Genomic DNA, 13695 nt, shown 5'->3' with positions numbered 1-13695 from the left:
CGCAAGCTGAGCCCGAATCTTTCCCGGCAGATGATGGTTGAATTATTCAGCTATTGTCTGCCTCTAACAGCCTATGTGGAGTGAAGCACCACCTTCGGCTGTTAAATACCACTGTTTAATGCATGTTGGCAGGGATGCGCATCATTCCATGCTTCCATCGCATCCTGTGATGTGATCGCAGGGCGCCGATGGGTTGTCATGACAGCTAGGGGTCTGCTAAAGACCCCAGTGCCTGTCATTACGGTACTCCTGTGAGAGCCAAACCAATACTGCTACGTACAGCACAAGTGATCAGATGATCACAAATTCAAGCCCCCTAGGTGACTAACGAATACCGTAAAGCTATGTGCACACGTTCAGGATTTCTTGCAGAAATTTCCTGAGCAAAACAGGACATTTTCTGCAAGAAATCCGCATGCGTTTTTCTCGCGTTTTGGTGCCTTTTTTTTGCAGATTTTCCCAGAGGCTCCCAATGCAATAATATAGTGGGAAATCCGCAAAAAATCCAAAAAATTAATGAACATGCTGCGTTTTTTACCGCGATGCGTTTTTTTTGCAGAAAAAAACGCATCATGTGCACAAAAATTGCGGAATGCATTCTAAATGATGGAATGCATAATGTATGTGTTTTTTTCGTGTTTTTATAGGGGAAAAACACGAAAAATCTGCAACTTGTGCACACAGCCTAAATGTCTGCCTATACTCATTAAATATACCCTGTTTTGCACATGCACTTTATAATTGATGATTTGGTCTGTTTATCAATACAGGCATTCAATAAACTTTATGATGAACTGAACTATTTATTATTTTTCAATACATCTTCATTGCCCTAGCTACAGATGTATAACAGGGTCCCAAGTCGTATGAGTCCCTCCATTTGAGGCATCCTTTTATTTAAAAAATGGTTTGTGTGCAATAATTGTTATAATAAAGATTGTTAATTCATTTTCTACATTATTGTTCTTTTGTGCTTTTTCTGGTCACCTTATATCACTCCCTACGTGGAGCGACTTGGTGTCTTGGACGGGTTTATAAAAGGGAAATGAGTGAAAATGTCTTGACAGATAACAAAATATTTAGAATTGAGAGTCCTCAGTGGTTGATACCTTTCAATGGCTAACTGAAAAGATGGTAACAAATTGCAAGCTTTCGAGACTACTCAGGCCTCTTCATCAGGCATAGGCTATGTGCACACGTTGCGGAATAGTGTGCGGATTTTTCCGCACTGTTTTTGCAAAATCCGCAGGTAAACCACACTGCGGATTACCCGCAGTTTTTGTGTGGATTCCACCTGCGGCTTTACACCTGCGGATTCCTATTGAGGAGCAGGTGTAAACCACTGCGGAATCTGTACAAAGAATTAACATGCTGCGGAAAAAACAATGCTGCGGAAAAAACAATGCTGCGTTTTTTTCTGCAGCATGTGCACTGCGGATTTTGTTTTCCATACGTTTACATGGTACTGCACAACGCATGGAAGACTGCTGCGGATCCGCAGTGTCAAATCCGCAACGTGTGCACATACCCTCAGACTAATACAACATCCAAAGAATCACATATTTATACACAGCACAGAACTGTCATTTTGGGAGAGTGATAAGTGATAAACAGTTGTGTCCATAAACATTGGAACAGTTCCTAGATTAGGAGTGAATGTTTTGTTGTCTTCTGATTGGGGTCTGGTTCTGTTAATATTTTGTAGGAAAGAAGTAGTCAGATTGTCAGTGCTTAGGTTGGTGACGGGGGTCTGTATTTAGGGCTCCGGAGAGAGTGGAAGGTTTCAAAGAGTTCTCTTCTGCTGAAAGGGATTTTCTCCACGGGTTTATGACTCCCTCAGTGACCTGTCCCCTATATTACACACTGCATATGTTATCGTTTGAAATAAAAAAAAAAAAAAAAATAATAATTACATTCATCATGTAGCATGATCGGACCTATTACATCCATATTTTTATTTAGTGATATAGTTTGCTTGAGAGCTACTGCACATGCTTAGTATCATTTTAATCAGTATAACAGCGCCAACCTGACAGTGTCTGTAGTTTCCTGAGCACAATCCTGACAGGTTCACTTTAAACAGCAACTCTTTTAAAGGGATATTCTCACCTTATTAAATTGTGTTTAACAGCATGAAAACAAGCAAATCTGCAACTCACTTGCATTTTCTATCCTCTATCATTCTCCTGCAATGAGAGCTTTTATCTTACGTAGTTTACTGTACATTTCCTTGGCACTTTCTCACAAGTGCCTGCTGTCACACTAGCAGTATTTGGTCAGTATTTTACATCAGTATTTGTAAGCCAAAACCAGGAGTGGGTGAAAAATCCAGAAGTGGTGCATATGTTTCTATTATACTTTTCCTCTAATTGTTCCACTCCTGGTTTTGGCTTACAAATACTGATGTAAAATAGTGACCAAATACTGCTAGTGTAACGGCAGCCTTAGCCCCAGCTGAGTGTAATCAGCCTTACCCTGCAGGAGAGGGGTTAATGCTTAACATATGATAGAGCTATATAAGGAAAGCATAATAACTGAAACATACAAGTCTCCTCTCTCCAGCAGATAGACTCACCACTCCCCTCAGCTCCCAACAAGATGCTGTTATTATTATTATTATTATTTATTGTTATAGCGCCATTTATTCCATGGCGCTTTACAAGTGAGGAGGGGTATACATAATAACAAGTACAATAATCTTGAACAATACAAGTCATAACTGGTACAGTAGGAGAGAGGACCCTGCCCGCGAAGGCTCACAATCTACAAGGGATGGGTGAGGATACAGTAGGTGAGGATAGAGCTGGTCGTGCAGCGGTTGGTCGATCGGTGGTTACTGCAGGTTGTAGGCTTGTCGGAAGAGGTGGGTCTTCAGATTCTTTTTGAAGGTTTCGATGGTGGGCGAGAGTCTGATGTGTTGTGGTAGAGGGTTCCAGAGTAGGGGTGATACGCGAGAGAAATCTTGTATGCGATTGTGGGAAGAGGAGATAAGAGGGGAGTAGAGAAGGAGATCTTGTGAGGATCGGAGGTTGCGTGTAGGAAAGTACCGGGAGATGAGGTCGCAGATGTAAGGAGGAGACAGGTTGTGGATGGCTTTGTACGCCATGGTTAGGGTTTTGTACTGGAGTCTCTGGGCAATGGGGAGCCAGTGAAGGGATTGACAGAGGGGAGAGGCCGGAGAATAGCGGGGGGACAGGTGGATTAGTCGGGCAGCAGAGTTTAGAATAGATTGGAGGGGTGCGAGAGTGTTTGAGGGGAGGCCACAGAGCAGAAGGTTGCAGTAGTCAAGGCGAGAGATGATGAGGGCATGGACTAGGGTTTGTGCAGATTCTTGGTTGAGGAATGAACGGATTCGTGCAATATTTTTGAGTTGAAGTCGGCAGGAAGTGGAAAGGGCTTGGATATGTGGTTTGAAGGAGAGATCAGCGTCAAGGATTACCCCGAGGCAGCGAGCTTGTGGGACTGGGGAGAGTGGGCAGCCATTTACTGTAATGGAAAGGTTCGTTGGGGGGGTCACGTGAGATGGGGGAAAGATGATGAATTCTGTTTTGTCCATGTTAAGTTTCAGAAATCTAGCGGAGAAGAAGGATGAAATAGTGGACAGACATTGAGGGATTCTGGTTAGTAGGGAGGTGATATCTGGTCCAGAGATGTAGATCTGTGTGTCATCAGCATAGAGGTGATACTGAAAGCCATGAGATTCTATGAGCTGTCCCAGGCCAAAGGTGTAAATGGAGAAGAGCAGGGGCCCAAGGACTGAACCTTGTGGGACTCCGACAGAGAGGGGGCGAGGTGAGGAGGTGGTGTGTGAGTGGGAGACGCTGAATGTCCGGTCTGTTAGGTATGACGAGATCCAGGATAGGGCCAAGTCTGTGATGCCAAGGGATGAGAGGGTCTGTAATAATAGGGAATGGTCCACTGTGTCAAAGGCAGCCGACAGGTCGAGGAGGAGGAGGACAGAGTAGTGTCGCTAGTGCTGTTAGAAATCTTACAAAGTCACCAGTGCCCTGTTAGCTCCATCTATAAATACAGCAATAGCAGTGAAGTCTCCAGAAGAACCATGGATGGCTGAATGTGTTACAGCAAAACTTGTGCTGGGCTTTATAGTTCTACTTATACTACAGCTCTGCTGTCACCAGAACTGTCACTCAAGGAGGAGGAGGAGAGCCCTTCCTGCCAGACAGAAAGGTGTGTGCTGCTCAAGAGAAAGAAAATAACCCTTTAATGGGTGCAGCTCTGCCAGTGTGAAAGCAGCCTTACAGCTGGGGACCCAGGCAGCACCCTATTACCCTATAAAGCGGGGCTCTTACTACCTGTGAGGACACACAGCTCCTTTAAGGGGGCTGGTGATGAGCACAGAATAATAGGGACTGCAATCAAGCACTTGCTCAGCATTTTACTTGCAGCATTATCGGCGCTTTACGGTCACCCCTGTATAGATGGTGTCCGCTGCTATTGATGTCTGACCGCCATTAATACAGACCTAATATAATTAGGGTTGCCCCTATGGACCCCCTGCTCCACTATACTCCGCAGACACTAGCGCTTTATAGCGCACACAGCTGAACGGTAACTTTACTTACACACCCCGCTCACCTGCGCACCGGAAACGGAACTTGGTGCACACCGCAACTATCTCCCCCCAGGAAACGAGCGCTGGGATATTAGTTCCTTGCATATTTCCTTTCTGATCGTCATCACGTCAGAGCATCGGTCAGGACGGAGGACGTTTCCCGCGCTTTATAGTCAGCCTGCTGAGAGTCTTGGTCCCCGCCGCAGTATGGCTGCATCTGTTTACTGTATGAGAAAGCACTTTAAGTAGATATATGTCTCTGATTTGGGAACATCTGCGTTGCGCACGCTCCATAGTGTGTAGACTGAAACTGACCAACGAGCAGCTGGTTTCCGGCATACAATTATGTCAGTGGTGAAACTATCCTCCTGAGGTAACTCCCTCGTTATTAGGGTCACCGTAGGGTGAGGGGCCGCTTATAAGAGATGGAGAACCTGCAGGCCCCTTACAATGTGCTGCCCATGTACTTTGTTTAATATACACAGCAACAGCACCTCCCAACTTTTGAAGATGGGAACGGGACAAATTTTGCAACGCGCGCCGCTGCAAATTTTAGGCCACGCCTCTGACCACACCCATTCATAATTAGTTACACCCATATCCACGTCCCAACCACACCCATTTAGCACTGCTGATCACACTTTCATATACAATAATTATAAACAAAAAAATATGGCCACACAGTGCTCCATACTGTATAATGGCCACACATGATGCTCCATACTGTATAATGGCCACACATGATGCTCCATACTGTATAATGAACACACATGACGCTCCATACTGTATAATGACCGCATGCATACTGTATAATGGCCACACATGATGCTCCATACTGTATAATGAACACACATGATGCTCCATACTGTATAATGACCGCACATGATGCTCCATACTGTATAATGGCCACACAGTGCTCCATACTGTATAATGGCCACACATGATGCTCCATACTGTATAATGGCCACACATGATGCTCCATACTGTATAATGGCCCCGCATGATGCTCCATACTGTATAATGACCGCACATGATGCTCCATACTGTATAATGACCGCACATGATGCTCCATACTGTATAATGGCCGCACATGATGCTCCATACTGTATAATGGCCCCGAATGATGCTCCATACTGTATAATGGCCACACATGATGCTCCATACTGTATAATGGCCACACATGATGCTCCATACTGTATAATGGCCATTGGCCACACATGATGCTCCATACTGTATAATGGCCACACATGATGCTCCATACTGTATAATGACCACACAGTGCTCCATACTGTATAATGGCCACACATGATGCTCCATACTGTATAATGACCGCACATGATGCTCCATACTGTATACTGGCCGCACATGATGCTCCATACTGTATAATGGCCACACATGATGCTCCATACTGTATAATGGCCACACATGATGCTCCATACTGTATAATGGCCACACATGATGCTCCATACTGTATAATGGCCACACATGATGCTCCATACTGTATAATGGCCACACATGATGCTCCATACTGTATAATGGCCACACATGATGCTCCATACTGTATAATGGCCACACATGATGCTCCATACTGTATAATGACTGCACATGATGCTCCATACTGTATAATGGCCGCAAATGATGCTGCATACTGTATAATGACCGCACATGATGCTGCATACTGTAAATTGGCTGCACATGATGCTCCATACTGTATAATGACTGCACATGATGCTCCATACTGTATAATGACTGCACATGATGCTCCATACTGTATAATGACCGCACATGATGCTCCATACTGTATAATGGTCATTGGCCACACATGATGCTGCATACTGTATAATGGCCCCACATGATGCTCAATACTGTATAATGACCGCACATGATGCTCCATACTGTATGATGACCGCACATGATGCTCCATACTGTATAATGGCCACACACAGTGCTCCATACTGTATATTGGCTGCACATGATGCTCCATACTGTATATTGGCTGCACATGATGCTCTATATGACCGCACATGATGCTCCATACTGTATAATGGCCACACATGATGCTCCATACTGTATAATGGCCCCACATGATGCTCCATTGTTGTGAATTCCGTTCTCGAACTCCCTCCTGTGGTCATGAATGGTACTTCGGTGAGTTCTGTCCGTGGACTCCCTCTGGCGGCTGTGATTGGAGCTGCTGGTTCTGAGATTCCTTCTCCAGCTGCCCTCGTTTGGGGCTAGGCTGATTCTCTATTTAACTCCACTCAGATCTTTACTCCATGCCAGCTGTCAATGTTCTAGTACTGGTTCAGATCTCTCCTGGATCTTTCTGAGGACCTGTCTACTCCAGCACTAGCTAAGTTCCTGCTTGTTCATTTGTTACATATGGTTTTTCTTGCTAAGTTCTAGTCCAGCTTGCTATCATGAAACTACCTGGCTAGCTGGAAGCTCTGGGGGTGCAGAGTGGCACCACCGCATCGTGAGTCGGTGCGGGGGTATTTTTTGCACACTCTGCGTGGTTTTTGTAGCGTTTTGTGTTGACCGCAAAGATCCCTTTTCTATCCTCAATCTGTTTAGTTAGACTGGCCTCTCTTTGCTAAAACCTATTTCATCCCGTGTTTGTGATTTCCTCTTATCTCACAGTCAATACTTGTGGGGGGGCTGCTTTTACCTTTGGGGAAATTTCTCTGAGGCAAGTAAGGCTTTGTTTCCTTTCTTTAGGGGTAGTTAGCGCTTAGGCTGTGAAGAGGCGTCTAGGCAGAGTCAGGCACGCTCCACGGCTGTTTCTAGTTGTGTTGATAGGAGTAGGGTTTGCGGTCAGCAGAGTTCCCATTTCCCCAGAGCTCGTCCTGATTCCGTGTTTAACTATCAGGTCATTCCTGGTGCACCTAACCACCAGGTCCATAACAGTACAGCTGGCCCACAGAGTGTTAATGCATCTCAATAGAGGGAAAAGAGAAGTTCTGAGACCATTTTTTTTTTTTCTCTGCAGTGTGTTTTGCCTTTCTTTTCCCCTTAAACTCTGGGTGGTTCAGAACTTAGGTGTGGATATGGACATTCAAGGTTTGTCCTCTAGTGTAGATCAACTCGCTGCAAGGGTACAAAACATTCAAGATTATGTAGTTCAGAATCCTATGTTGGAGCCTAGAATTCCAATTCCTGATTTGTTTTCTGGGGATAGATCTAAATTTCAGAATTTAAAAAACAATTGTAAACTGTTTCTTGCTCTGAAACCCCGCTCTTCTGGTGACCCTATTCAGCAAGTAAGAATCATTATTTCTTTGTTGCGTGGCGACCCTCAAGACTGGGCATTCGCCCTGGCGCCAGGAGATCCTGCATTGAGTAATGTAGATGCGTTTTTTCTGGCGCTGGGATTGCTTTATGATGAACCGAATTCTGTGGATCAGGCAGAGAAAATTTTGCTGGCTTTGTGTCAGGGTCAGGATGAAGCGGAGGTATATTGCCAGAAGTTCAGAAAGTGGTCTGTGCTTAGTGGAATGAGTGTGCCCTGGCAGCAATTTTCAGAAAGGGTCTTTCTAAAGCCCTTAAGGATGTTATGGTGGGGTTCCCCACGCCTGCTGGTCTGAATGAATCAATGTCCTTGGCCATACAGATCGATCGGCGCTTACGTGAGCGCAAAACTGTGCACCATTTGGCGGTATCCTCTGAGCAGAGGCCTGAGCCTATGCAATGTGATAGGACTTTGACCAGAGCTGAACGGCAAGAACATAGACGTCAGAAGGGGCTGTGTTTTTACTGTGGTGACTCCACTCATGCTATCTCTGATTGTCCTAAGCGCACTAAGCGGTTCGCTAGGTCCGTCACCATTGGTACTGTACAGCCTAAATTTCTTCTGTCCGTTACTCTGATTTGCTCTTTGTCATCCTATTCTGTTATGGCATTTGTGGATTCAGGCGCTGCCCTGAATTTGATGGACTTGGAGTTTGCCAGGCGCTGTGGTTTTTTCTTGGAGCCCTTGCAGCATCCCATTCCTTTGAGGGGAATTGATGCTACGCCTTTGGCCAAGAATAAGCCTCAGTACTGGACCCAGTTGACTATGTGCATGGCTCCTGCGCATCAGGAGGATATTCGCTTTTTGGTGTTGCATAATCTGCATGATGTGGTCGTGTTGGGTTTGCCATGGCTGCAGGTCCATAATCCAGTATTGGATTGGAAATCAATGTCGGTGTCCAGTTGGGGGTGTCAAGGGGTACATGGGGATGTTTCATTATTGTCAATTTCTTCCTCCACTCCTTCTGAAGTCCCTGAGTTTTTGTCGGATTACCGGGATGTATTTGATGAGCCCAAGTCTAGTACCCTACCTCCTCATAGGGATTATGATTGTGCTATTAATTTGATTCCTGGTAGCAAGTTCCCTAAGGGACGACTTTTCAATTTGTCTGTGCCAGAACACGCCGCTATGCGGAGTTATATAAAGGAGTCCTTGGAGAAAGGGCATATTCGCCCGTCGTCGTCACCATTGGGAGCAGGGTTCTTTTTTGTGGCCAAGAAGGATGGTTCTCTGAGACCTTGTATAGATTACCGCCTTCTTAACAAAATCACGGTCAAATTTCAGTACCCTTTGCCTCTACTGTCTGATTTATTTGCTCGGATTAAGGGGGCTAGTTGGTTCACCAAGATAGACCTTCGAGGGGCGTATAATCTTGTGCGTATTAAACAGGGCGATGAATGGAAAACAGCATTTAATACGCCCGAGGGCCATTTTGAGTACCTGGTGATGCCATTCGGCCTTTCTAATGCTCCCTCTGTGTTTCAGTCCTTTATGCATGACATCTTCCGAAAGTATCTGGATAGATTCATGATCGTATATTTGGATGATATTTTGGTCTTTTCGGATGATTGGGAGTCCCATGTGAAGCAGGTCAGAATGGTGTTCCAGGTCCTTCGTGCTAATTCCTTGTTTGTAAAGGGATCTAAGTGTCTCTTTGGAGTTCAGAAGGTGTCCTTTTTGGGCTTCATTTTTTCCCCTTCTACTATCGAGATGGATCCTGTTAAAGTCCAAGCTATTTATGATTGGACTCGGCCTACATCTGTGAAGAGCCTTCAGAAATTTCTGGGCTTTGCCAATTTTTACCGTCGCTTCATCGCTAATTTTTCTAGTGTTGTTAAACCATTGACTGATTTGACCAAGAAGGATGCTGATGTGGTGAATTGGTCCTCTGCGGCCGTTGAGGCTTTTCAGGAGTTGAAACGTCGTTTCTCTTCGGCTCCTGTGTTGTGTCAGCCAGATGTTTCGCTCCCTTTTCAGGTCGAGGTTGATGCTTCTGAAATTGGAGCAGGGGCTGTTTTGTCTCAGAGAAGTTCTGATTGCTCTGTAATGAAGCCATGCGCTTTCTTTTCGAGAAAGTTTTCGCCTGCTGAGCGTAATTATGATGTTGGCAATCGGGAGTTGTTGGCTATGAAGTGGGCATTCGAGGAGTGGCGACATTGGCTTGAAGGAGCCAAGCATCGCGTGGTGGTCTTGACAGATCACAAGAATCTGACTTATCTCGAGTCTGCCAAGCGGTTGAATCCTAGACAGGCTCGTTGGTCGCTGTTTTTCTCCCGTTTCAATTTTGTGGTTTTGTACCTTCCGGGTTCTAAGAATGTGAAGGCTGATGCCCTTTCAAGGAGTTTTGTGCCTGATTCTCCTGGGGTTCCTGAGCCGGCTTGTATTCTCAGAGAGGGGGTAGTTCTGTCTGCCATCTCCCCTGATTTGCGGCGGGTGCTGCAGGGGTTCCAGGCTGATAGACCTGACCGTTGTCCAGCGGAGAAACTGTTTGTCCCTGATAGATGGACTAATAGAGTTATCTCTGAGGTTCATTGTTCGGTGTTGGCTGGTCATCCTGGGATTTTTGGTACCAGAGATTTGGTGGCTAGGTCCTTTTGGTGGCCTTCCTTGTCGCGGGATGTGCGTTCTTTTGTGCAGTCTTGTGGGACTTGTGCTCGGGCTAAGCCCTGCTGTTCTCGTGCCAGTGGGTTACTTTTGCCCTTGCCGGTCCCGAAAAGGCCTTGGACGCATGTTTCCATGGATTTTATTTCAGATCTTCCTGTTTCTCAAAGGATGTCGGTCATCTGGGTGGTTTGCGATCGCTTCTCTAAAATGGTCCATTTGGTACCCTTGCCTAAATTGCCTTCTTCCTCTGATTTGGTTCCATTATTTTTCCAACATGTGGTTCGTTTGCATGGCATTCCGGAGAACATCGTGTCTGACAGAGGTTCCCAGTTTGTTTCAAGGTTTTGGCGGTCCTTTTGTGCTAAGATGGGCATTGATTTGTCTTTTTCTTCGGCTTTCCATCCTCAGACAAATGGCCAAACCGAACGAACCAATCAGACTTTGGAAACTTATCTGAGATGCTTTGTTTCTGTGGATCAGGATGATTGGGTGACCTTCTTGCCATTAGCTGAGTTCGCCCTTAATAATCGGACCAGTTCGGCTACTTTGGTTTCGTCTTTTTTTTGTAATTTTGGTTTTCATCCTCGTTTTTCTTCAGGGCAGGTTGAGCCTTCTGACTGTCCTGGTGTGGATTCTGTGGTGGACAGGTTGCAACAAATTTGGGCTCATATGGTGGACAATTTGACCTTGTCCCAAGAGAAGGCTCAACGTTTCGCTAACCGCCGTCACCGTGTTGGTCCCCGACTTCGTGTTGGGGATTTGGTTTGGTTATCATCTCGTTATGTTCCTATGAAGGTTTCTTCTCCTAAGTTTAAGTCTCGTTTCATTGGTCCTTATAAGATTTCTGAAATTCTTAATCCTGTATCATTTCGTTTGGCCCTTCCTGCTTCTTTTGCCATCCATAATGTGTTCCATAGGTCGTTGCTGCAGAGATATGTGGCGCCTATGGTTCCCTCCGTTGATCCTCCTGCTCCGGTGTTGGTCGAGGGGGAGTTGGAGAATGTGGTGGAGAAGATTTTGGATTCTCGTATTTCGAGATGAAAACTTCAGTACTTGGTCAAATGGAAGGGCTATGGTCAGAAGGATAATTCCTGGGTTGTTACCTCTGATGTCCATGCTGCCGATTTAGTTCGTGCCTTTCATTTGGCTCGTCCTGATCGGCCTGGGGGCTCTGGTGAGGGTTCGGTGACCCCTCCTCAAGGGGGGGGTACTGTTGTGAATTCCGTTCTCGAACTCCCTCCTGTGGTCATGAATGGTACTTCGGTGAGTTCTGTCCGTGGACTCCCTCTGGTGGCTGTGATTGGAGCTGCTGGTTCTGAGATTCCTTCTCCAGCTGCCCTCGTTTGGGGCTAGGCTGATTCACTATTTAGCTCCACTCAGATCGTTACTCCATGCCAGCTGTCAATGTTCTAGTACTGGTTCAGATCTCTCCTGGATCTTTCTGAGGACCTGTCTACTCCAGCACTAGCTAAGTTCCTGCTTGTTCATTTGTTACATATGGTTTTTCTTGCTAAGTTCTAGTCCAGCTTGCTATCATGAAACTACCTGGCTAGCTGGAAGCTCTGGGGGTGCAGAGTGGCACCACCGCATCGTGAGTCGGTGCGGGGGTATTTTTTGCACACTCTGCGTGGTTTTTGTAGCGTTTTGTGTTGACCGCAAAGATCCCTTTTATATCCTCAATCTGTTTAGTTAGACTGGCCTCTCTTTGCTAAAACCTATTTCATCCTGTGTTTGTGATTTCCTCTTATCTCACAGTCAATACTTGTGGGGGGGCTGCTTTTACCTTTGGGGAAATTTCTCTGAGGCAAGTAAGGCTTTGTTTCCTTTCTTTAGGGGTAGTTAGCTCTTAGGCTGTGAAGAGGCATCTAGGCAGAGTCAGGCACGCTCCACGGCTGTTTCTAGTTGTGTTGATAGGAGTAGGGTTTGCGGTCAGCGGAGTTCCCATTTCCCCAGAGCTCGTCCTGATTCCGTGTTTAACTATCAGGTCATTCCTGGTGCACCTAACCACCAGGTCCATAACACTCCATACTGTATAATGACCAAACATGATGCTCCATACTGTATAATGACCGCACATGATGCTCCATACTGTATAATGGCCCCACATGATGCTCCATACTGTATAATGGCCCCACATGATGCTTCATACTGTATAATGACCATACATGATGCTCCATACTGTATATTGGCTGCACATGATGCTGTATACTGGCTGCACATGATGCTCCATACTGTATAATGACCCCACATGATGCTCCATACTGTATAATGGCCACACACAGTGCTCCATACTGTATATTGGCTGCACATGATGCTCCATACTGTATATTGGCTGCACATGATGCTCCATACTGTATAATGACCGCACATGATGCTCCATACTGTATAATGGCCCCACATGATGCTCCATACTGTATAATGGCCCCACATGATGCTCCATACTGTATAATGGCCCCACATGATGCTCCATACTGTATAATGACCGCTCATGATGCTCCATACTGTATATTGGCCGCACATGATACTCCATACTGTATAATGGCCACACATGATGCTCAATACTGTATAATGATTACACATGATGCTCCATACTGTATATTGGCTGCACATGATGCTCCATACTGTATGCTGGCTGCACATGATGCTCCATACTGTATAATGACCCCACATGATGCTCTATACTGTATAATGACCGCACATGATGCTCCATACTGTATAATGACCCCACATGATGCTCAGTACTGTATAATTTCCGCACATGATGCTCCATACTGTATAATGGCCCCACATGATGCTCCATACTGTATAATGACCGCACATGATGCTCCATACTGTATAATGGCCACACATGATGATCCATACTTTATAATGACTGCGCATGATGCTCCATACTGTATAATGACCAGACATGATGCTCCATACTGTATAATGACCACAGATGATGCTCCATACTGTATATTGGCTGCACATGATGCTCCATACTGTATACTGGCTGCACATGATGCTCCATACTGTATAATGACCCCACATGATGCTCCATACTGTATAATGACCACACATGATGCTCCATACTGTATATTGGCTGCACATGATGCTCCATACTGTATACTGGCTGCACATGATGCTCCATACTGTATAATGACCCCACATGATGCTCCATACTGTATAATGACCGCACATGATGCTCCATACTGTATAATGACCCCACATGATGCTCAGTACTGTATAA

The 13695-nt window shown here is 45.6% G+C and overlaps 1 protein-coding gene across 4 annotated transcripts in view; it reads right to left on the bottom strand.

The window, feature by feature from the left end:
* Positions 1–4716, bottom strand: part of AAR2 (AAR2 splicing factor) — a 37190-nt gene extending 32474 nt beyond the window's left edge. The window contains exon 1 of one of the 4 annotated variants that reach the window (XM_077251581.1): positions 4597–4716. Coding sequence is in view for 1 of the 4 variants with exons in the window: in XM_077251580.1 (XP_077107695.1) it covers positions 4584–4678 (95 nt within the window). In the remaining 3 variants the exon portion in view is untranslated. Of the gene's footprint in view, positions 1–4483 lie in introns of all 4 variants that reach the window. The other 3 variants (XM_077251580.1, XM_077251583.1, XM_077251582.1) reach the window with 3 other exon arrangements.
* Positions 4717–13695: the final 8979 nt, after the last annotated feature.

The sequence above is a fragment of the Ranitomeya variabilis genome, chromosome 4 (assembly GCF_051348905.1).
Source record: "Ranitomeya variabilis isolate aRanVar5 chromosome 4, aRanVar5.hap1, whole genome shotgun sequence".
Lineage (NCBI taxonomy): Eukaryota > Metazoa > Chordata > Amphibia > Anura > Dendrobatidae > Ranitomeya > Ranitomeya variabilis.
The sequence above is the reverse complement of the archived record's forward strand: the minus strand, read 5'-3'. Positions and strand labels throughout refer to the sequence as shown.